Source organism: Sprattus sprattus (assembly GCF_963457725.1).
Source record: "Sprattus sprattus genome assembly, chromosome: 14".
In the NCBI taxonomy this organism is placed as follows: Eukaryota; Metazoa; Chordata; class Actinopteri; order Clupeiformes; family Clupeidae; genus Sprattus; species Sprattus sprattus.
Genome location: NC_137912.1, coordinates 17,300,931 through 17,323,430, shown reverse-complemented (window position 1 = coordinate 17,323,430; position 22,500 = coordinate 17,300,931). Strand labels below are relative to the sequence as shown.

Sequence of the window (22,500 nt, the reverse complement as noted above, 5' to 3'; positions counted from 1 at the left end):
CAAGTGAGAAAAGGGATGGGGTTTGACCTTCAGCTGGTGATTTCTCAGTTCATCAGGATTAGTCAGGCTGGGCGATCAGGGCCGCTAATGCATAATGACTTCTAAAATGAAAAATGTGTAGTGACCATGCAAATGTCTCGGCTAATCAAAGACGGGGGGTGTGGGGGGGTGTGGGGGGGGGGGGGGGGGGAGTGGGAGTAGGGGTGGGGTGGGGGGACCTGCATCGGCCGCCAACATCACCGCAACACAAGGACATGTCAGAACCCCAACCCAGCCCGCCCCTCCTGCGAGACAGGCAAGAGACGTGCGCGAGCGAGAGAGGCAATCAGGCGGCTTGATTAGAGCGCCAGGGGGACGGAGGAGATACGTCACCTGGGCCCCTGACATTGCTGCCATACACTCCCACACACGCATGGACACACACACACACACACACACACACACACACACACACACACACACACACACACACACACCAAGGGCACGACATGCAGGATGTGTGACATGACAACACACTTCTAGCATTATTACCATATATGCTCACATTCTTTAAGTGTGATACACACAATTATATAATATATATAGATGTAATGCAACACAAACACATACACACAATTCAGTCCACTTATCACAAGAAAGCAACCACACACACTCTAGGCAGGTTCCAGCACACATTATCCTCCACTGATACTATCAGACATCAGTACTTCAGTTCTGTCTGAGGGACAAAAAGTAATGGATGCTGAAGAGCTCTCCTCACACACACACACACACACAAACACTCACACACACACATTCCACACCACATCACATCACAGTAAAGGTTCTGACACCTTTAGCCACAAGAGGCCCTTCACCGAAAGAAAAAAAAACAACAACAAAAAACAACTAGTCGGATGTGGCTGTTTTACCAAATACTGCGGTAACCTAGAGAGAGACAGAGAATGGGAAAAAGAAAGAAAGAGAGAGAGAAGTAGGAAGAAAAAGTCACAGAGAGAGAAAGACAGAGACCACTGCAAGATTAAACTGTCTCCCTGACAGGTGAGGCATCAAAATATAAAACCAAGACGTGAGGCGCCAATATTCTCTTTCAGTTGTGCTGCACCCGCTGCCTCTTAAGCAGGCTTGACAAGTAAACAGCGCTCTCACCACCTGTGTACTCCTCCATGTGATTGTTCAATTTTTAAGCAGCAATGAAGAATTTAATAGAGGTAATATTAAGGTTAGCAAGCCCTCCTCTGCTACCCCATCTACAGCCAACCAGAGCCCACAAACACGGGGAAAAAGTTACAGCTCCCCATTTGTTTTTATTTTATTATTTCTTTTGACTTTGCAGCTACTGATCTGTTTATCTCTGTCATGTTTTGTAAGGAGTGTAACTTTTTGTGTTGTTTCATCTTTATCTCCCTGCACTCACTCTTGCCTGGTTTGACAGTTTGAATTTGAACGTCTCGCTCCGGTCTTAAAATCGGCATCAATTTTAACAGAGGCACGTTGGAGAAACACCACCTCGCCTCCGGCTTCTACCGGGCGAACACGGGGGCGCTCCTTGCTCCGCTCTCCTGGCCACGTCTCGCCGGATGACTAAATAAATAAACAAACAAGTAAATAGATTCTAAAAGCGCCCGCTGTCTCCACAACCCCCAGATCTAAACAGAAGCGATCATGGGATCCTTCTCTTGCTCTCTCTGAACTAGTCCCGCGCCTCGCAGAGGATCTCTGGGAATTTTGAGACTGACTGCAGGCTTCACCTTGACTCTGATTGGGTCTGCCAGCTGTCAGCTGTGGGCTCATCCAATCATTTTGTGTGGCTGTGTATGTGTGTTTGTGTCTGGGTGTCTGTGTCTGTGTGTGTGTGTGTGTGTTACGGCATGCATTGGCACTGAGCTGTCAAGGCGTGTAGATGGTGGCAGGGAGTATGTGTGCCTATGGGAGGTCAAAAGGTCAGCTAATTAAGGTGTGTGTCTATTTTAAATCCCCAGCAGTTCCCTTTGGGCCTGCTGACAAAAATATAAAAACACATAAGACGCATACAGGCACCGGCAGAGCCAAGGGACAAGGGCACGCATACACACTCAAAGGAGAGGATGGAACAGACTCACAAATGTGTATGCTTAGGTACAGACACAGACTGGTATTTTAGGCCTTTGTCCATCCCTGGTATTTGCCCTCAATGAATAACATTGCAAATTATTTTTGCTACATCTCCAGTGCTACTGCTGTTTGTATTTCTTCATCTTGCTCTAGCACTGGCAACTGCATTTCAAACAAACGCTTCACATCAACATCATCACACTTAGCCACCCCCACTTGAGTGGAGGCCACTCCAAATGGCCAGGCGATCCATCTTACAAACAGAGTTTCCAGACTACAATCACAGGGAAAACTGAACTGGGAGTAATAAGCAGACACAGCCAGGCTAACAACTCGCACACATGCAGGCTCACAAGGCACAAATATATATGGTGACTCTGTATGTTATTACACACACACACACTCGCTCGCACGCACGCACATACACACTGTGGACACAGAGAGTGCCTTTTCCAGTACAGTTACATGGAGCCCATAAGACTGACAACCCCCCCCCCTTCTCTCTCTCCCTCTCTCCCTCTCTCCCCCTCTCTCTCCCTCCCTCTCTGTGTCAGGTGCCAGTGTCTGTGGCCATGATGAGTCCACAGGTGATGACCCCCCAGCAGATGCAGCAGATTCTCCAGCAGCAGGTCCTTTCTCCACAGCAGCTCCAAGCCCTCCTGCAGCAGCAGCAAGCCGTCATGATGCAGCAGGTAACACACTCACAAACAAGCACACTCGCACACAAGCTCAAACACATACACACACACACACACACACACACACACGTACAGTACATCTTAAAACACACAGGCCCCTTACCTTCTTCAATGCAGTCATGCCTGTGCACAACTAAGTTATCAAGATGGATTGAAAGTCGTTCGACTTCTATTCTCATTATCCCTCTCTCATCCCTTCTTCTCTCTCTCTTTCTCTCTCTTTCTCTCTCTCTTATTGCTTGTGTCTCTCAGCAACATCTGCAGGAGTTTTATAAGAAGCAACAGGAGCAGCTTCACCTCCAGCTCCTGCAGCAGCAGCACCCGGGCAAGCAGTCAAAAGAGGTGAGCAGCACACATCCCGACACCCAGGTCCCACTTAGAACTAAACAAACTGTCCTACTCAGAACCTGTAGAGCACTTCTTACCCGTTGTATTATCTACGTATCACCTAATCCCGATTAGAGAACACACAAGTTCCTCTGAACGCAGAACGGTTTGGCATAGAGACAGTGGAACCTTACAAATGTCTGTAGAACCTTTGAGGTCTATCTTATGAGGAGAATTCTAGAATGCCAGTCCACAGAACCTTCTGCAGCAGCTGTATACAGTATACTGTACTAGATCTCAACAGTTTCTAAAAGCAGAGTTTTAACCCTGAAGGCAATTAGTTACAGCTGTCAGTGTTTTACATACAGTTTGCTATACACTCCAGAAGAGTGTTTGAAAGAGTGAGAGAGAAAGAGAGTGTGTGTGATGGGAGGTATTGGGACTATCCACACACACACACACACACACACACACACACACACACACATTTTTCCTTAATGAAGCTCTCCTGCCAGTCTGAGGCAGACGTAGACATGCAGCTCACACACACACTCATAAATCAACTTGACAAGACACACAAGTTCAGCTCTGTCTGTCTGTCAGACAGTGAGAGAGAGAGAAAGAGAGACAGGAAGGGTGGGATAGAGAAAGACTAGAGAGAGCAGGAGGGGGGGGGGGGGGGGGGTGGCTGAGCAAAAGGGGGAGAAAAGGGACAAATCCAAACAAAATGTGTGGAAGCCGTTTAAATTGATCAGAAACAAGACAATGACTGTAGACTTACCCCCTACCCATTGCATGCCCACGCATATACACACATACACACACACAAACACACACACACATCTTGAAGGTGGTCCATTATGCAGGCGGTTACAGGAGAGAGCGTGGCTGACCTCCCGGAGGCTTTGTTTCTGTTTGGATTTGTGAATAGAATTTTCAGGGCCCCCGCCATCAAATATGGAATAGAAATTGCTCCCTTATTTCTCCTGAGACGGCGCACCAATCCACCTGACTTGTGCCATTATGCAGTCTGTTTTCCAGTGAGCGCATCACAAGTTTTCACCCCACAACCTTTTTCTCTCTCTCTCTCTCTCTCTCTCTCTATATATATATATATATCTTTCTCTCCCTCTCTCTCTCTCTCTGTCTCTCGCTCTCCCTCTCTTCTTCATTCTTCTCCCTCCCTCCCTCTTCCCCTGCCTTGCGTACTCGCTCACTCGCTTCATAAACTAAAAAGGAAAGGTCCTTCACACTAGCTTGTCTCCGTCTGAAGTGTGACTGCCTTCCACACAAATTCTCTGGAGCCGTCCCAACTCGGGTAGTTCATGTAATGCCTTACTATGTAAAAATAAACCTGAAAGTTGGAGACCTGCTCTCCCGTAATGGATGAAGAGAGCGTGTGTGCGTGTGCTTGTGTGTGTGTGTGTCTGTGTGTGTGTGTGTGTGTGTGTGCCTGTGTCTGTGTCTGTGTCTGTGTGAGTCTGTATTTGTGTGTATAGAGGGAATCTGTGAATGTGCGTATGCATGTCTCTGTGTGTGTGTGTGTGTGTGTGTGTGTGTGTGTGTGTGTGTGTGTGTGTGTGTGTGTGTGTGTGTGTGTGTGTGTGTGTGTGTGTACATGTGTCTGCATTGAGTGAATATCAGCTGATAATGTATTCGGACAGGAGAGGAGTTGAGGGAGAGAGTGAGCTAACGGCTCCCCTTCCACAGTCTGCCTAATAGACCACATGAGACCACCCCACAGGCCCTCTCAGGGACCAGCGTGCCAGACAGACAAGAGCGCCGCATCCTCACCGCGGATAATGAAAAGATCTCTTGTCTCTCTAGTACAGGGTTCACACTGCTGCCCGGGTGTGTGTGTGTGTCTGTGTGTGTGTGTGTGTGTGTGTGTGTGAGAGAGAGAGAGAGAGAGAGAGAAAGACAGAATGAATCTCTATGTGTATTGTGTGTTGTGTGTGTGTGTGTGTGTGTGTGTGTGTGTGTGTGTGCGCGTGTGTGATTGTAAGAGGGCATAGAGTTTAGCTTTGGGTCTCTAATGGGTCTAGATGTATCCACTAAGATATATTGGCGTTGGTCTCCCTGTTCTTCTATTCTCTCCAATAGATTTATTCTGGCAATATTTAAAGCCCTCACTTTATGCAATGTAATTTATAGTTTTATTTCAGGCAGCTACAGTAGGGCATAGATAGTGTGAGAGAGAGAGAGCAAGAAAGAGAGAGAGAGAGAAAATCCACGTGATGATCCGTTGCTAGGCTCCAGTCACTGAGGCTTCTCTCTCTTCTTTTTAGTTTTTTGTTTTTCATTTTTGCTCTTTTTTCTCAATATTGTTTTTCTGTTTCTGTTTTTCTCCTTGCTATGCCCCTGCTTCTGTTGCTGCTACTGCTGCTGCTGCTGCCGATGTTTTGCTGTTTTTGTTTTGTTGTTGTTGTTGTTGTTGTTTGGCTGCGGCTTATGCAAGAGGTAGTCTCGCCAGGCAGTAAACAGAGCTAGGGGGTGGGGGATGGGTGGGGTGAGATAAGGGAGCACTGGAGCATTCTGTGTGGGGGTGGTGTGTGTGTGTGTGTGTGTGTGTGTGTGTGTGTGTGTGTGTGTGTGTGTGTGTATCTGTGTGTATGGCGTTGTGTGTGTGTGGATGTGGGTGGATGTGGGTATCTGTGTGTGTGTGTGTGTGTGTGTGTGGGTATATCTGTGTGTGTAGTTGGGTGGCTCAGTGCTCAGTTCTGTACATATCCCAGGCTGCACCCCCCTCCACACACACACACACACAAACAGACACACTCGTCTCTTTTTTGCAGGCCTCCATAAGCTGTAATAGACCATTAGAAATGCAAGACAATTAACTATCAGCATCCAGTGAGCAGCCACTGGAGAGAAGAGTGAGTGGCTGGGAGGGGAGAGAGGGAGAGAGAGAGAGAGAGAGAGAGAGAGAGAGAGAGGGATTACCAGCTCTTTAATATCATACAGATTCATCCATGCCTCCATATCAGTCTGAAGAGCTCTCCATCTCCCGGGTGTTTGCGTCTGTGTGTGAGAGTGAGAGAGAGAAGAGAAGAGAAGACAGACTGGAAAAAGAGCAAGTGATGAAAAGACAGAGAAAGAGGAATGGCAATATGGAGAGGGTGATGAAGAGACAGAGAGTGGCAGAGAGGGAGACAGATGGACGGACACAGAGATAGAGAGATAGCGATAGAACCTTGAGAGGACAGATATCTAGGGACAAAAGGTAACAGTCATCTATTTGTCATCTAGTTTTTTTTTTTAGGTCAGAGGCACACACACACACACACACACACACACACACAGTTTAGCTCTTGTGTTTGTAATTTCCTATGCACTCATTTCTACCACTCTCAACTCCTCCTCACTCCTCTCCTCTCCTCTGGTCACCACATCTCCTCTCCTGTCTGCTCTCTCCTATCTTCTCTGCTCTGCTCTGCTCATTCCCTCCTCTCCTCTGCCCTCCTCTCTTCTACCCTTACCTCTCCTCCCTCCTCCTCCTCCTCTCCTCCTCTTCTCTCTCCTCTCCTCCTCTCTTCCCACTCTCAGCAGCAGCAGCAGCAGCATCAACAGCAGCAGCTGGCGGCTCAGCAGCTCGTGTTCCAGCAGCAGCTCCTCCAGATGCAGCAGCTCCAGCAACAGCAGCACCTGCTCAACATGCAGCGGCAGGGCCTCCTCACGCTGCCCCCCGGCCAGGCCGCCCTCCCTGGGCAGACCCTGCCACCACAAGGTCAGTACGTCCTCTCTAGATGTGTGCCTCTCCCTCTCTCTCTCTCTCTCTCTCTCCTCTCTCTCTCTCTCTCTCTCTGTGGCAGACCCTGCCACCACAGGGTCAGTACGTCCTGTCTAGATCTGTGCCTCTCCCTCTCTCTCTCTCTCTCTCCTCTCTCTCTCTCTCTCTAAACCTCTCTCATTCACTCTCTCTACCCTGACTTCCCCTTGCTTCTTTCTTTATCTGTTCTTCTCACTGTCGGTCACCCTTAATTGTGTTCAACACAGTGGCATAGTTGTGGTATTATATTGTCACAGCCAAAGTTCAGATGAGAAATAGTAATATCTCTGTCTGCCTCTGTCTCTATGTCCCTCCCACCCTCTCTGTCTTTCTGTCTGCTGTGGGCAACTATGGGGAACTAGGGACGGCGCCTGTGGCCACACAAGTTCTCCCTCCAAACTCTTCTTGTCTCATCTTAGTCACTCTGTCTTGTTTTTCTCCCATCTGTCTTCATTGACCTCTCTCTCTCTTTCCCTCTCTCTCTCCTTCTCTCTGTCTCTCTCTGTCTGTCTCTCTCTCTCTCTCTCTCTCTCTCTCTCTCTCTCTCTCTTCATCTTGCACTCCTCTTTGTATAATTTTCTATATATTTTCTCTTGATATTCTGTCTCTTTTTCTCCTTCTGTTTCTCTGTTAAGCTAAGCTGGCTGTTGCCTGTGTTTGTGTACGTCTGTTTTTCTCGCTCTCCTCTCCCGGCCTCCCCTCCCCTCCCCTGCTCTTCTCCCTCCCTCCCTCCCTGCCTGTTGTTGTTGTTGTTGTTGTTTACTGCCTCTCAGTAAGGAAGGGAAGAGCAGGAGGAAAAGGAAGGGAGCTGTTGCCATTTTGCTCTTTCTCTCCGTCTCGCGCTTTCTCAAACAAACACCTGGCACTTTAGCCTGCTGTTTACCTAAAAATGGCACTGTCTCTCGCTCGCTGACAAAATGATCGCTAATTACGACGACGCTTCCACTGAGACAGCAAGAGGATTCTTTCTGTTCTTATCATCGCAGGACTGATATCATTTGTACGTACGGATCGGATGTTGTCGGCGCAATGGGAAAGATACTCTCCATTTCTCCATAGAGGACGCCATACCATAGAAAGCCTTTTCACTCCAGGTGGATGCTGGTGAAGGCCAATGTGGTGTCTGGGCGCTAACATGTTAGCGTATTAGCATACAGCTTGCAGCATGTTAGCTTAGCATGTTAGCTTTTTCCTCAGTGGGAGATTTGTAGAGCTGTAGTCTCAAAGTGATGAAAGCAAGATTCAGTGGTCCAGGTTCATAATTTCCACGGTCCTGGAATAAGAAGACTAGTCAGCCATCTTTGTGAACACCATGTTTCCTAGCAGAATCTTGTGGGAGAGATTCAATCTTTTTTTGATTCAAGACTGACTAATCCTACAGTAACTTGAAATTCCTCTTGTGAGTATACCCATCCTAAAAGTGTGTGTGTGTGTGTGTGTGTGTGTGTGTGTGTGTGTGTGTGTGTGTGTGTGTGTGTGTGTGTGTGTGTGTGTGTGTGTGTGTGTGTTTGTGCTCATTCAGCAGCAGGCCTCAGCCCAGCTGAACTGCAGCAGCTGTGGAAAGACGTGACCACGGCACACGCAATGGAGCAAGACAACGGGCACAAGCACAACAGCGGCAGCAGCGGTGGGGGAAACGTTGGACGCGGTGGAGATGGTGGTGGCCTAGACCTCACCACCTCGAACTCCACCTCCACTACCTCCTCCACCACCTCCAAAACATCGCCGCCCATCTCTCACCACAGCATCGCCAACGGCCAGTCCCCGGCCCTCAGCTCTCGGAGAGAGAGGTAGGGGAGCAAACACACACAACGGACAAACACAGTAACGGACAAACACACAACATACACACATACAGACACACACTCAAACACATACACACATGTTCACGTACACATACCAATACACATACACTTACGCATACATTTACAAACGTCTGTTTAGTAGAGATATGGACCACATACATTCACCAACTCAAATCATACAGGTACATATACACAACATCACAGAGACATTCATGCATACTAACACACACAAACACACATTTTCAACTTCCCTTTTATTCAAATAGGCAACCAGTAGACACACGCTACTATCACACAAACATCCACTGATCGCAAAAGCTCACTGGAGACTCTTTACACATGTTCCATGCCGCGTTCGTACACACACAAATGCACTCTCACACACACACACACACAAATCAAGCAGAAGCTCATTGGTCTTTTCATGTGCTAATCTGTCAGATGTTTGTGTTTGTGGGGGGAAAACATGCCGTTTGTCCCCGTTTAGCAGAAGAGAAGAAGTATTCCTTCCTGGAGGGGGACCGACAGTGGCTTGCTCTGCGTTTTTGATTTGTTTGTTTGCTCAGTGCGTAGCGATGCCGGCGTAATAATAGTCAAAAATACTCTCTCCCAGGGGAGAGTGTGTGCGTGATTGAACCCCATTTGCTTACACCATATCAAACGGAGCGACGACGTCGACATCGGCGAAACAGACAAACACACACAGAGATGCTCGGCAGTTGGGGGACGGGGGGGAGGGGGGAGTCAGGGGCGCTGTACATTAAGTATTTAACGCCTCTGTCTCTCAGCTTCTCTGCATCTGAACATCACCTAGCAGAAAACAGCCCCGGCATGTAAACACAACGCAGGATGAGTCGACCTGATCCACTGTCACTGTGTAAAGGCTGTGTATGCATGATTGTCTGTGTGTGTGTGTGTGTGTGTGTGTGTGTGTGTGTGTGTGTGTGTGTGTGTGTGTGTGTGTGTGTGTGTGTGTGTGTGTGTGTGTGTGTGTGTGTGTGTGTGTGTGTGTGTGTTTATTGTTATCTGACTGAACCATGTATAATTCAAATCCCCCCCCCACTCCTCTCTGTGGCGTAATAAGCAGGTGCCGCAGCTACACTGAGCGAGGCTGAGCAGTACTGTAATTGGTTTAAAGTAGATGCTATCTTAGCGAAGCCACTAAAAACCTTCTGCTTGGGGAAAAACATCTACAAGAAGACATCCTCACCCACAGAGAAAAACAAGAAAGATAGAGAGAGAGAAATACAGGGGGGAGAGTGTTGGGCAGGGAAATAAACAGAGTGGAGGAAAAACCGGAGAAAACTCTTTTTTTATCTAGTACTGATCCCTGTGGGGTCTGTGGGTTCTGGTAATGATCGAGCACAGAGGACTGTCAAAGGAGGCTGCTTACTTACACTCCATCGATCGATGGCACGCAGGGAGGAGGTCGTGTAAAACATACTGTGAATGAGAGAGCACAATCTCTCTCTCTCTCTCTCTCTCTCTCTCTCTTCCTCTCTCTTCCTCTCTCTTCCTTCCCTTTCAGTGCGAGCCTAAAGGTTAAGCTGTCAGTTCTAATCGCTGCTCCAGCTCACTGCAGGTCAGGCCAGTGCGAGAGCATTTGTTCAAGCGCAGAGCGCAGTTGTCCTTCGAAAGCAGAGATAGCCAGCCAAATAAAAACATCACGCCGCCGCCGCTCTACCGTCTAACGCGTTTACACACCTAGTGCCACTTCATGGCTTTATTCTGTCATAGATCTGTGAACGTCGGAATGCCATTGCCAGGAACACCCCAGGATTTTCCACGACATCGTTCGCTTGTTATATTTATTTATTCATTTTGCCACACGCTGCTTGGTCCCCTGGCACACACTCAGGATCAATAATCCTATGGCAGGGACAGGGTATGTGTGTGTGTGTGTGAGGGGGTGTCTCCAGGAATTCCGCACTCACTTGCGTTTAATTGGATCGTTTCCAGTCTCTGTACCGAACTGTCGGCCAGAACAAAGCCAACCTGCCCTGTTTTGACCCCTCTGTTGCCAGTGGTAACCCAACAGGAGTTATCTGCCTGAAGCCATTATGTCTGTGGTAATAAAACTGACGTCATTGTCTCTATTTCCTTCTCTTGCTGTCTCTCACCTCTTCATCTTTCTGTCTCTTTGTATCTGTCCCTCTCTTGACTCTCTCTCTCTCTTTCTCTCTCTCTCCCTGTTCTCCTCTCTGTCTCTTTCTCTGTCCACAGAGAATCCTTGCATGAGGAGACAGGAGCCGCACACTGTCTTTACGGTCATGGAGTGTGCAAGTGGCCCGGGTGTGAAAGCGTCTGCGAAGACTTTGGACAGTTCTTGAAGTAGGTATCCTGCAAGTGGATGTGTAGTGTGTATGTCCATATGTGTGCATGTGTCTATGTTTGTGTATGTCAGACTGTCAGCAGTGGTTTATTGGGCCTTTTTGTCATTTTCTTTTACAGTGTGTATAAATCTTGCACAGTCATCACGACTTAGGTTTGGGCTTGTCAGTAGGAGAGGGTGTCCAATCTGTGCCAAACACGTTAAAAAATGAATCCAATTCAGAGTCTGTGGTTGTCAAATGCCAGCAGTTAGCCTTAGGGCTTCATAAAAGCCTCCATGCCCGGCTCTGCCTAATATCCACCGCCAAGCACTTCCTCCCCATCCGAACGCGATCCAGGTCGAGCCCCCAAATCATTCCAAAGGTCTTTGTTAGCATCTCTCGCTCCGAGAGGACCCTGAATGCTTTAAATCAGCTGCTGATTTAGCTCCCCGTCTCTGGCATCTGTAAAATACGACACCCTGTTCCGGGGGCCGACGCGTCGCTGGGAAAGGTTAAACACAAGCCAGTGTTTCAGCGGGCGGGGGGGGGGAGGTGGTTGTCTGTCTGTCAGGCTGTCAGAGGGCTGGCTGATATATGGCTGGCCCCCCTGCTCTCGCCCCTCCCTGGCCCGCCAGGTTGTCCTGGAACTCGTTAGGAAGCTAATGGTGACTTGCTGATATGGCATACGTGCGGCCCCCGTTCAGTGTTGCCATGGTGCAGCCAGAGATGGAGTCAGACGAAAGGCTTCATGCTCCATCAACAATTTAGCTAATTAGCTCGTTAGTAATTGGCCCGGCTTTGTTGGCAGGCGGACATTAGAAGAGAAGGTGTTTTCCCCGCCGTTGATGGCAGGTGATCGCGTCATCATGCGCCAGGGAGCTTCACAGACGTCAAGATGGAGACGGGGGTGGAGGGGAGGGGGAGGGGGGGGGCTGGAATTGTTTAATTTGAATATTCTAATTAGATTTGTAATTAACTGTGAAATGATGATCACGCCACGTAATGCGGGTGTAAATGTCCATGTCAATTCACGAGAACGCCATTGAAATTGGGAACATTGTTCTTTAATTTATTTATATAATTTTGAAAGGAAAGGAGGGTGATCTGAGGATAGACACAACTGATATGATTTTAGAGCCCTGCTTTTAAGATGGATGTTCAATGGATTAACTAATGGCATCCAGAGTCTTTGTGGTATTCCCATTGTTTCAAAGCAGGCGTTATTCTTCCAGCTAATGGGCAGAACCCAGTGGTTTTATTTACTCACACAAATCAGGAAATTAATACAAAACAAGTAAGACATTTTCAATTGACACTTACAGAATCATCAGTGTATACGTTGAAGCTGATGAAAGAGTGATAGTTTAGATCAGATTTGGCTGTAAATGTATATCAACATTCAGCCTATATTACACTAGTTGTCTCAGATTAGATAATCTGTTATCTAATGGTATGGTAGATAATCTGGTATCTAATGGTATGGTGGATAATCTGTTGTTTTTGGCAAAATGTAGCGTTTACCATTGTCTGAATTGCAGACTGTATTGCTATAGCTCCCCACTTTTGAAATAAATAAATAAACAGATAGATAACAAATAAAATCGACCCAAAACGCCAGATATATCCCTGCCTTATGCGAGCACTCTGAGAGAGGAGGTTTATAACGGGCGTAAAATATGGGAAGTCGCCGGCACCGCCATCACCGCCGTCATCTGCAAGAGTCAGAGGCTTCATGGCGCATGATCCGCACATGAACACAGACAAGCAACAAAAGAGCGCACTGATTTGAGGTTCTCACACACACACACACACACGCACACACACAGAGCTGCGCTGAGACGCTGGCAGCCTCTTCTTCTATCTCCTCCCTGTGCCTCACAGGAGCGATTGTAGGTGTCAGCCCTGGCTCTTTCATGTGGCGAGAGATGCCAGTCACTGCCGCCTGTACCAGCCGGGTACACACACTTTCAAAACACCGTTTACATAAAATAGAGTGTCAAAATCAGATGACACCTTTGATGGAGGGGGGGGAGGTGATGCGGGTGCAAGTTGGTGGGGGTGGGGTGGGGTTGTTGCTGGCGGTTGTAGAAATGGCACGGCGCGTTTAAGCGATCTTTGTTGTGTTGCTCAGGAAAACTTGTCAAGATCAGCAATTTAATAGCTCTTCAATGCACTTTTATGTGTTTTTTTCCCCTTTCCTTTTCACCTGGAGAGCTAGCCTAAAGGTGGCTGGCACATTGTATTAGCTCTGAAGTTGAAATGAAACCCTGCATGCGTGTGTGTGTGTGTGTGTGTGTGTGTGTGTGTGTGTGTACGAGCGGCACCCTAAGACATGTCTATTTATGCGTTTGCCGTACACTGGCGCGTACACAGAGGGTTTCTCAGCCGGGATAATGCAGGGCTGCCTTTTCTTTTGTTCAGTTTATGTCTGACATGAAAGAAGTGAAAATGTTAAAAACAGAAACAGATGTTCCTATGGGGCTTATCAGCCTTCCAGCTACCTGGCAGACAGTAGCAGTGACTATAGCGCTGGTCTGTCAGCTGTTTGTGAGTAAACGATCACAACATGAGCTTTTCCACCCAGCTGCCTCCCCCAATGCACTGATATCTCACCCGGCTCTCTCTCTTCTCTCTCTCTCACTCTATCAGTCACTCACTCTCTCTCTCTCTCTCTCGCACACTCACTCATTCAATCAGTCATTTACTCAATCTCTCACTCACTCACTCACTCAATCACTCACTCTCTCTCGCACTTACTCACTGAACTATCACTGTCACTCACTGGAGATGGGAAGGGAAACAGAGCAGCCTGGCTAGTGATGGTTTCTACAGACGGACACTGGCTCACTTGCAGTCTACACAGTCTGGAGTGTCCATAGCAATCTCACGCATGTACTGTATTTGTAGACACACACACATGCACAATCTCACACATGCTTACACACACACATACATACAGTACATACATACTGTACATACATAAAAACATACATACATACATACATACATACAGTACATACATACTTACATACATTAAATGGCGCACAGAGAAATAAAAATAACACACTCACACTTTCAGATGCAGTGATGCATAGCAAAGGTTATTCAACCCACACTCAAGCCCAAACTCCACTCACTTCTACTATTCTATGGTCAGCCTCAACAAAACACACATACATGCACACACACACACACACACACACACACTGACAGACCCACACACACACAAACACACCCTGCCGAAGCCTCCCACTCCTGCTAGTATACCAGGAGTCGTTGCTTACTGCTTTCTGCTGCCACTGCACCCCCAGAAAAGATGGCAGCCGCTGCCCCTCAGCCTGACCAGCAGGGCCTCTAACTGCCCATTAATTAAACCCACCAGGGCTCCCCCAGACAGGCCAACCATGGCTCCACTGCCCCCAGGACGGCTGCTCCTTGGGCGGCCAGATGTCTGCTGGGGAAAGGGGGTGCCTGGAAGTCGGGTCACTGTTTGTGCGATGTCAGCGGAGTTTGGCAGGAGCGGTGTGTGGTCAGTGCATTTGTTTCTCTCTCTTTCTAGTTCACGTTCCGCCTTTTTACATTTTTTTTTACCTTCTGTTTCTCTGTCTGTGCCAATTAGATGGGTTTTCTTTGTTCAGTTATGTGTTTGTATGTTTGTTTCAGTTTGTTTCTTTGTCATGGTCTTCCTGTTGGTCTGGTCTCTTTATCACTCTGCCTTGCTTTGCCTCTCTGTTTCATTCTTATTCATTTTGCGTTTCTATATCATCCTGTGTCAGTCCTTGTGCCTGCACACTTAGATGAATACATAAGCATAATAAAGCTTTATTTGTTTTTAATTATTTTAATTCTATATCCATCAGTCACTATATTTTCCCTCTCTTTGGCTCTATCCTCTTTTTCACCCTCCCCCTTGCCATCCCTTTTTGTGTCTTTTCTTGAGCAGTCTCTCATTGCCCTGCCTTTGCCCTCTCTCTCTCTCTCTCTCTCTCTCTCTCTCTCTCTCTCTCTCTCTCTCTCTCTCTCTCTATGCATGCTGTTCTCCTGTATGTGTACATGAATGCAGAAGGGCACTTGTGTGCAGCCTGCAGATTTGTGTGTGTGTGTGTGTGTGTGTGTGTGTGTGTGTGTGTGTGTGTGTGTTTGTGTGTGTTATTTACAGCATGCCCCTGGCAGCTTGGCGTGTCTGAGGCTTAATCTAGCATGCTGTGGCGGCTCCATTATGGGTCAGGGGGTTAAGATGCTGTAGCGACCACAGCTTACATGTTCACCACTCATCACACACTCCCCACCCACACACACACACCACGACCACCATCACACCCCTGCCCCATGTAGCCATCTATGTTCAGCTCATCCTCCCCTTTCTTCTCTCTCTGTCTAGTTTCTGTGGAGGATGTGAAACTTGTTTGTTGGATGTTCAAGGCTGACAAAGACGTTTAGTATTGTTAAAGAACGTTGTGTGAGACTGGGGGAGAACTTTTCCTGGAATTTTGTTTATTTTTGGGCCTACATTTTTCGGGATATTTTCTTCAGAAGATAAGATGGAGGTGTGGCTGTCACAGAGAAATATAAATGGATGGGTCTGGAAAATCAGAACCAGTGTCGCTCTGAAATGTGTCGTCAATGGAAAAATAATTGTATTTAGTTATTATGAAATGATCGGTGGCTTAAAGAATGTATTTGGTAAGGTAAATGAAGCGAAAGTACCTGAACTGATTGATCCTGAGCCATGACTTCACCTATTGTTTTTTATTTGTTTTCTGTCAGGGTGGGTTTTTTTCTTTTTTTTGCTTGGGTTTTAAGTATGTCTTGATTTGGCCTTTTATGGGTTTTTTTTACTGGTAAGTCGCTCTCTTTCTCTTTCTCTCCCTCGCTCAATTAAATTTCACTCTTACATCTTGTCTGTTTTTCTATCTCTGTCCCTTTTTCTTTTCTCCTACAGCTGTCTGTTTCTCCATCTCTCCATCATTTCTCTCTGCTTTTCATCACTACCTTCCCTTCTCTGCTCTGTCTATCCCTCAGTCATTTCTCCACACTAAATCTCTATGCTTATCTTCCATCTCTCTTTAATTCACCTCTCCATTCCTCTGTTCCCTGTCTCTAGATCTCCATCTTTATCTTCACCAGTCAAGTGGTCAGCTCTCCTCTTGTCATCCCCTGCTCTCTCTCTATCTGTCTGTTTAGACCCCCGTTCCCTCCTTTCCCTTCTCCCCCCCCCCCTCCTCCTCCTCCTTGCTAATCTGTCACTCCATTTCTCCATTCTCTCCATTTCATCTCTTTATCTCTCCATCTCAGTGTCATCTGCCGTGTCTCTCTCAGGCCCCCTCGGTCTGGTTGTGAGGCCTTCTCAGCAGTAGCGCCCGCCCAGGCTATTCCCCGCGCCACAAACAAAAATCAATACGCCTGTAAAGTGACCCATAAATTACAGCCACTCCTGAGGTGTTTGTTCTGGGGGGGGGGGGGGGCTCCTTAGCCCTGGCAGCCCTCTCTGAAATGCACACACACAAGCATGCACGCGCATACACACACACACACACACACATACATTTGCACACACAAACATACTCATGTAGACACACTACACACACACACACCTTTTTCATCTCATTTTACCTCTCTGTCGTGTTTGAACTGTACTGCCTGTGCCCCTGCTCATAAGAGGCTATCTGTGAATGCATCTTACCCTTGCCCACCCCCATATCTTCCCATACCCTCTCCCTTCTCTCTCTCTCTCTCTCTCTCTCTCTCTCTCTCTCTCTCAGTCCCACTATCTATCTCTATTTCTCTCTCAGTCACACAATCTCTCTCTCAGTCCAACTATCTATCTCTGTCTCTCTCTTTCCCTCTGGCTGTCTTTGCACCTTTATTAACCAGTGCATTTATTAATGCATGTTATAGTGTCTTTTAAATATTTCATCTGCATGTGGTAATCAGGGTGTAATCGCCGCAGCCAAATGGACAGAGCAGGAAAGGTGAGGGAGAGAGACAGAAAGAGAGAGCGAGAGAGAGGGGGCACTGAAAGAAGAATAAACACACGGCAGAAAGCAGACTGAGCGACAGAGAAACACGAGCACTCAACCGCAGACACAACCACAAACCACAAATGAGACAAATATTTCCCCTCGAACACACAGACCAGACAGCAAGCGCTGAACACCACTGCTGATAAGAGGATACGCTAATAGGGTGTTTTTTCTCCTTTTTTTCTTTTCTTTCTTTCTTGCATTCTTTTTTTTGTGCATTTGGTAGCGAGCTCTCTTTGGGGCCGGCTGGACACTGTTTCTGCAAGCCCTCTTAGAAGCAGCTGCGCGTTCTGACACATGCCATACATCAAGTGAGTTAGATAGCATTATGAGCATTGAAATGAAAAGGGTATTTGCAACATTAGTTCCCCCCGTCTTCCTGCGAGGGACCTGATTAAATGATTAATGAAATGCTCCTTTTGCACGCGCGATCTGAAACAGCAATTAGGCACGGGCTGAAAGAGAAACTCTCTCTCTCTCTCTCTCTCTTCCTTCCGTCTTGCTCCTTTCTTTAATGCCATCTCTCTCTCCTTCTCTCTGTCTGTCTCTCTCTCTCTCTCTGTATCTTTTCTTCCTCTCCTGATGTGTAATGGAGGATTGTTGAGAATCAGAGCTGGGATGGACAGAGAAGCGTAAACAGTAGAAGATGAAGCGCTGCGGTTCTATGTGGTCACGGGCTGTGCTTGGCTATTGTGCCTACAGATGTCCTCAAGGCCTGGCTTGACACCATGATAGACAAGTTGTTGTTTTTTATTATTAATTCTTTTGCACACTGCAGATAATCAGGACAGAGAGTGTGTGTGTGTGTGTGTGTGTGTGTGTGTGTGCTTATGCCTCCATGAATGTGTGTGTGTGTGTGTGTGTGTGTGTGTGTGTGTGTGTGTGTGTGTGTGTGTGTGTGTGTGTGTGTGTGTGTGTGTGTGTGTCTGATTTAAGCTCACACTAATGCACCAGAGGCTGTACAGTAAACGATCATTGAAGGGTCTGCAAGCTAACCTATAATTACGGCGAAGAAAGTGGCAGCTTTGGCATTTCATAAGCACGTCTCTCCTCGACGCGCGCTTTGTGAGGTTTGTCACCGGCGATAATTTAGATAGAGGCTCATTACCCCACATCACAACACTTAAAAAAACCTCCTCGCCCGCCCGCCCCCGCACACACACACACGCAGGGGGAGGAAAGGTCTGTGCTAATGGCCGAACTCTTTTGTATCCTGCAGACAAAATCCAATCAAGACAAAAATGAGAGAGACAGAAAGGAAAAGAGAGAGAGAGAACAAGGGAGGGAGAGAGAGAGGGAAAGAAAAAATGTCATTGACGGTTATTGCTGTCTGCTGGGTTTTTTTTTTATGCATGCCACCCTACCCCACACACTCCTTGTAATGAGAGGACCAATGGATGTGTTTAATACGTCGTCTGGATAATCACCTCTTGTGAGGAGACTGCGTGCCCCTCCCCTCCATCCTCCACCTCTTTAAAATGTAACTCAAGTTAAATTGCGTTTATTGTTTTGGAGAAATGACGGAGACAAAGGCGTTTTTCTGCCGAGGCCCCTTTTGTAACACCAACATCTTTTCTCCTCCCCTGCATAGCATAGCCTCCCCTCTCCTCTCCTCTCCTCTCCTCTCCTCCTCCTCCTCCTTTTCTTTACTCTTCTCTCTCTCTCTCCTCCACGCATGGTAGCTCTATTGTGATGTAAAACACTGGCTTTCAGGCGGTGATGGAGAGAGAGAGCCCCCCCCCCCCTCTCGGTGCTGACGCCCTGAAACAATGCGCCCCAATGACTCCGGCGGTCCAGCAGCAGTCACGCTCATCTGATAATATTATTAGTGAGGGGACAGATAGAGAAGAGAGAACACAGGCACCACACAGCACAGCACAGCTAGAGGCACTTAACAGCTGTGGAGATGTTTTTATTTTGTTTGTTTGTTTGTTTTTTATTGTTTTTTTAAAGGCATCTGTTTGCAAAATCAAATCTAAAGCAACACTCATGCCTTCTGTTTTTGAGTTGGTTTGTGGATGTGTTAATCTGTGCACAGATGTATTAATGCCTGTTTTGGTGTTTGGGTTTTGCGAAGTGTGTTTCATTGATACATGTTTGTGTGTGTCTCTTTGTGTGTGTGTGTGTCTGTGTGTGTGTGTGTGTGTTTTCTCCACAGGCACCTTAACAGTGAGCACGCTCTCGACGACAGAAGCACAGCACAGTGTCGAGTCCAGATGCAGGTTGTCCAACAACTAGAAATACAGGTGTGTGTGTTTACTCTCTTAACACGTGTGTGTCTGTGTGCGACTCACAGGTGCATCTTCTGTCTGTCTGGTGTGTGTGTGTGTGTGTGTGTGTGTGTGTGTGTTTGAGCTTACTCTCTATACATTTAGGCCTATTTGAACTTGAAAGTCATTGCTATTATGGCAGCACTTCTCACAGAAGGCAATGGAAAAATCACAAACCAGCATCAGGCCTTATCTTGTTATTGCCCGGAGAGAAAATAGCAGGTGAAAGTGTGAAGAGACCATTCAAGACAGCACAATTGCAGATGCACTCTGTGTGTGTGTGTGTGTGTGTGTGTGTGTGTGTGTGCTGTGTGTGTGTTGTGTGTTTCCTCTTTCGAACAAAAGCCATTATGCCCATTTTAATTGAATTAGGCCCCTGCACTTGTTTTTTTCACCATCTTCTTTACTTCCTCTACCACCCCTCCCAATTAATATGCTCCCCTCTCGTCTGGCCGGAGTTAATTAAATGCACCCTGCACCTGAAGGAAGCTGAGTGGGGGGGTGCCGGTGGGTGTGGGCGGGGGGGGGGGGGGGGGGGGGGGGGTCTATTTTCAGTAGGTGGGGCGTGACCTTATTAAGGAGTCACAGCAGCAAGATAATGAGCACTCTGATTGAAGGACATGGCCACGCACCAGTCCTAACACCAGCATGTGTGTGTGTGTGTGTGTGAGTGTGTGTGTGTGTGTGTGTGTGTGTATGTGTCACACCCTCCCCCATAAGGAGACACTTCCTTAGGTGACACTGGTCAACACCTTGTCTGCCCCCTACCCCTGCTTATTCACACACACACACACACACACACACCCTCTCACACACACACACACACACACACACACACACACACACACACACACATACTGTATGTGTCTGTACATCCTCATACATGCACACCCCCATGCACACATGCTCCCGACCTTCAACCCCCAGAGCTCAACTAGCCTCTCATTTTTATATTTCAGAGAATGAAAATAAAAAATGTCCTATAGGACATAAAGAAACACATTACACACACATCTAGACACACACTCACACACATACAGACTCGGGCACACCTTCTGAACCACCTTCTTCTACCCAGTGACCAATTACAGAGCCGTGTTTTTTTTGTCTATCCTGTGGTATCTCTTACTCTCTTACCAAGGCCTCAGACACAAGTAATGAGGCCCAGACCAGTGAGTGTGTGTGAATGGATGTGTGTTTACATGTGTGTGTTTGCATGTGTGTGTGTGTGTATGTGTGTGTGTATGTGTAAAGGCATGGACCCCGGCCTCTCCCCTCTCTCCCTCCCTGTCACTTCCCCCGAGTTAGATTGATGATAGCCCGTTGCCGCGGGCCCCTAACTGGACCTTTGAGGGCCCGGGTGTGGGCTCAGAGACGGCCCCCAGGTCTGCCCCCATCGGCGTTCCGTGCACGGGACCCCTTCACCCCCGCTGCCAGCTGCCAACGGGCTCGGCTGCTAACTGCGTCCACAGGACATTGACTGGGCGCCCCGGTCGCCGCTAATTTGCGGCCCCTGCTAGCTTGTTACTGTCAGCCCCGCCTGCAGCCCCTGACCTAAATTCTTGCTATTGACAAAAAGATGAAGTGCTATTTGTATTTGCCTGACCCCCTCTGACACCACCCGACTGCTACTGCTGTTTCTACCAGCTGCAAGGCCAACCCTGCCCTCACTGCCAGGAGTGTTTCTTGTCCTCCCACACTTCTCCCTTTCTCTCCCTTTCTTTCTCTCACTCTTTATCTGATCTCGCACTCTCCCTCTCTCTCTCTCTCTCTCTCTCTCTCTCTCTCTCACTCTCGCTGTGTCTATTTCTCCATGAGTCCAGGGCTAGGCTGTGGAGGCTGGTCTGGTCTGGGCATATGTAGGGTTCATTACTGCTAGACAAGTTCAATAAGAAGATGTATTACTGTGCTCATGTGGGGAAAATCGCTCATATCTAATGCTCCGCTCCTCTGCTCTCTCTCTCTCCCCTCTCCCTCTCTCTCTCTCTGTCTGTCTGTCTGTCTGTCTGTTTCTCTCTCCCTCTCTCTCTTTGTCGTTAACAGCTTTCTAAAGAACGTGAGCGTCTTCAGGCGATGATGGCCCACTTACACATGCGACCCTCTGAGCCAAAGCCGTCTCCCAAACCTGTAAGTGTACGCACCACACACACAACCAGACTCACCCACAAACACACTCATACACACACACCACGCACGCATACACACACACCATGCTTGCAGACACACACACATATATAGTGTATATAGACTCATACGCTGAAACCTCTGAGTGCGTTTTCCTGAACATGCTACAGCAGTTGCCTCCACAGACACACACACACACACACACACACACACACACACACTCAATCTTGTGAGTGCATATTGCTCCATGCACTGCAAACAGCCCGTCGGACTTACACCAAGAGCCCCAAGACTGATGGAGTGTGTGAAGCCAATAGGATTTGTAATGCCAGGTTACCAACATCTCCATCAAACGTGTATGTGTGTGTGTGCGGCTGCCTGCGTGTCTGTCTGTGTGCCTGTGTCTGTGAGTGTTTATGTGCATGTGTGTGTGTCTCTAGCCCAGGAGCAAGCGTATTAAATCACAGCTTGAAGTTCTCCGGCAAAACGGTGGGCCATTTTGCGGTGATGGATTTAATGTCACAAACAACCTGTTGGCCAGAGGCAATAGCTGTTAAGCGCTGTGAGCCCAAGGAGCTCTCAGAAGCCAGGCAATGGAGATAGAGAGAGAGAGAGAAGGAGAGAGAGAGAGAGAGAGAGAGAAAGAGGGAGCAGACTATCGTCTCATTCACCAAGCAAACAGCTTTGCTGCCCCACGCTGTGCTGAAGACTACGCCTGGCCAAAATGAACCCAAGCCAAATAGCCAGCAATCAGTAAACAATCTCAAGAAGAAAAAAATTATATTGAGCTATTGAGACCAAACCATGCTGTGATATGAAATGCCTTGTACATTGATTGCTGCACACAGCATGAAATTACATGGCAGATTTGATATGGTATATTTGCAAACATGGAACTGCGAAAGATGCATGTAATACATAAATAATATTATAAAATTATGTAATCTATGTATTGCAAAAATACACAGTCGGTTTTTAATTAGAGCAATTATGAGATTCAGGCTAACATTCAGTAAATATATGTTTTATTTATCATGAGCATTATTCAGTAAATGATGTAGTAAATTTCCTTCGTAGG

The 22,500-nt window shown here is 47.5% G+C and overlaps 1 protein-coding gene across 2 annotated transcripts in view; it reads left to right on the top strand.

Annotated features, from left to right (window-relative positions):
- Positions 1–22,500, top strand: part of foxp2 (forkhead box P2) — a gene marked incomplete at both ends in the record, with an annotated part of 72,707 nt that overhangs the window by 34,121 nt on the left and 16,086 nt on the right. The window contains 7 exons of one of the 2 annotated variants that reach the window (XM_080850909.1): positions 2,649–2,786; positions 3,045–3,134; positions 6,666–6,846; positions 8,417–8,678; positions 10,917–11,024; positions 19,187–19,274; positions 21,342–21,425. In XM_080850909.1, the coding sequence (XP_080707035.1) occupies positions 2,649–2,786; positions 3,045–3,134; positions 6,666–6,846; positions 8,417–8,678; positions 10,917–11,024; positions 19,187–19,274; positions 21,342–21,425 (951 nt within the window). Of the gene's footprint in view, positions 1–2,648; positions 2,787–3,044; positions 3,135–6,665; positions 6,847–8,413; positions 8,679–10,916; positions 11,025–19,186; positions 19,275–21,341; positions 21,426–22,500 lie in introns of both variants that reach the window. The other variant, XM_080850908.1, reaches the window with a different exon arrangement.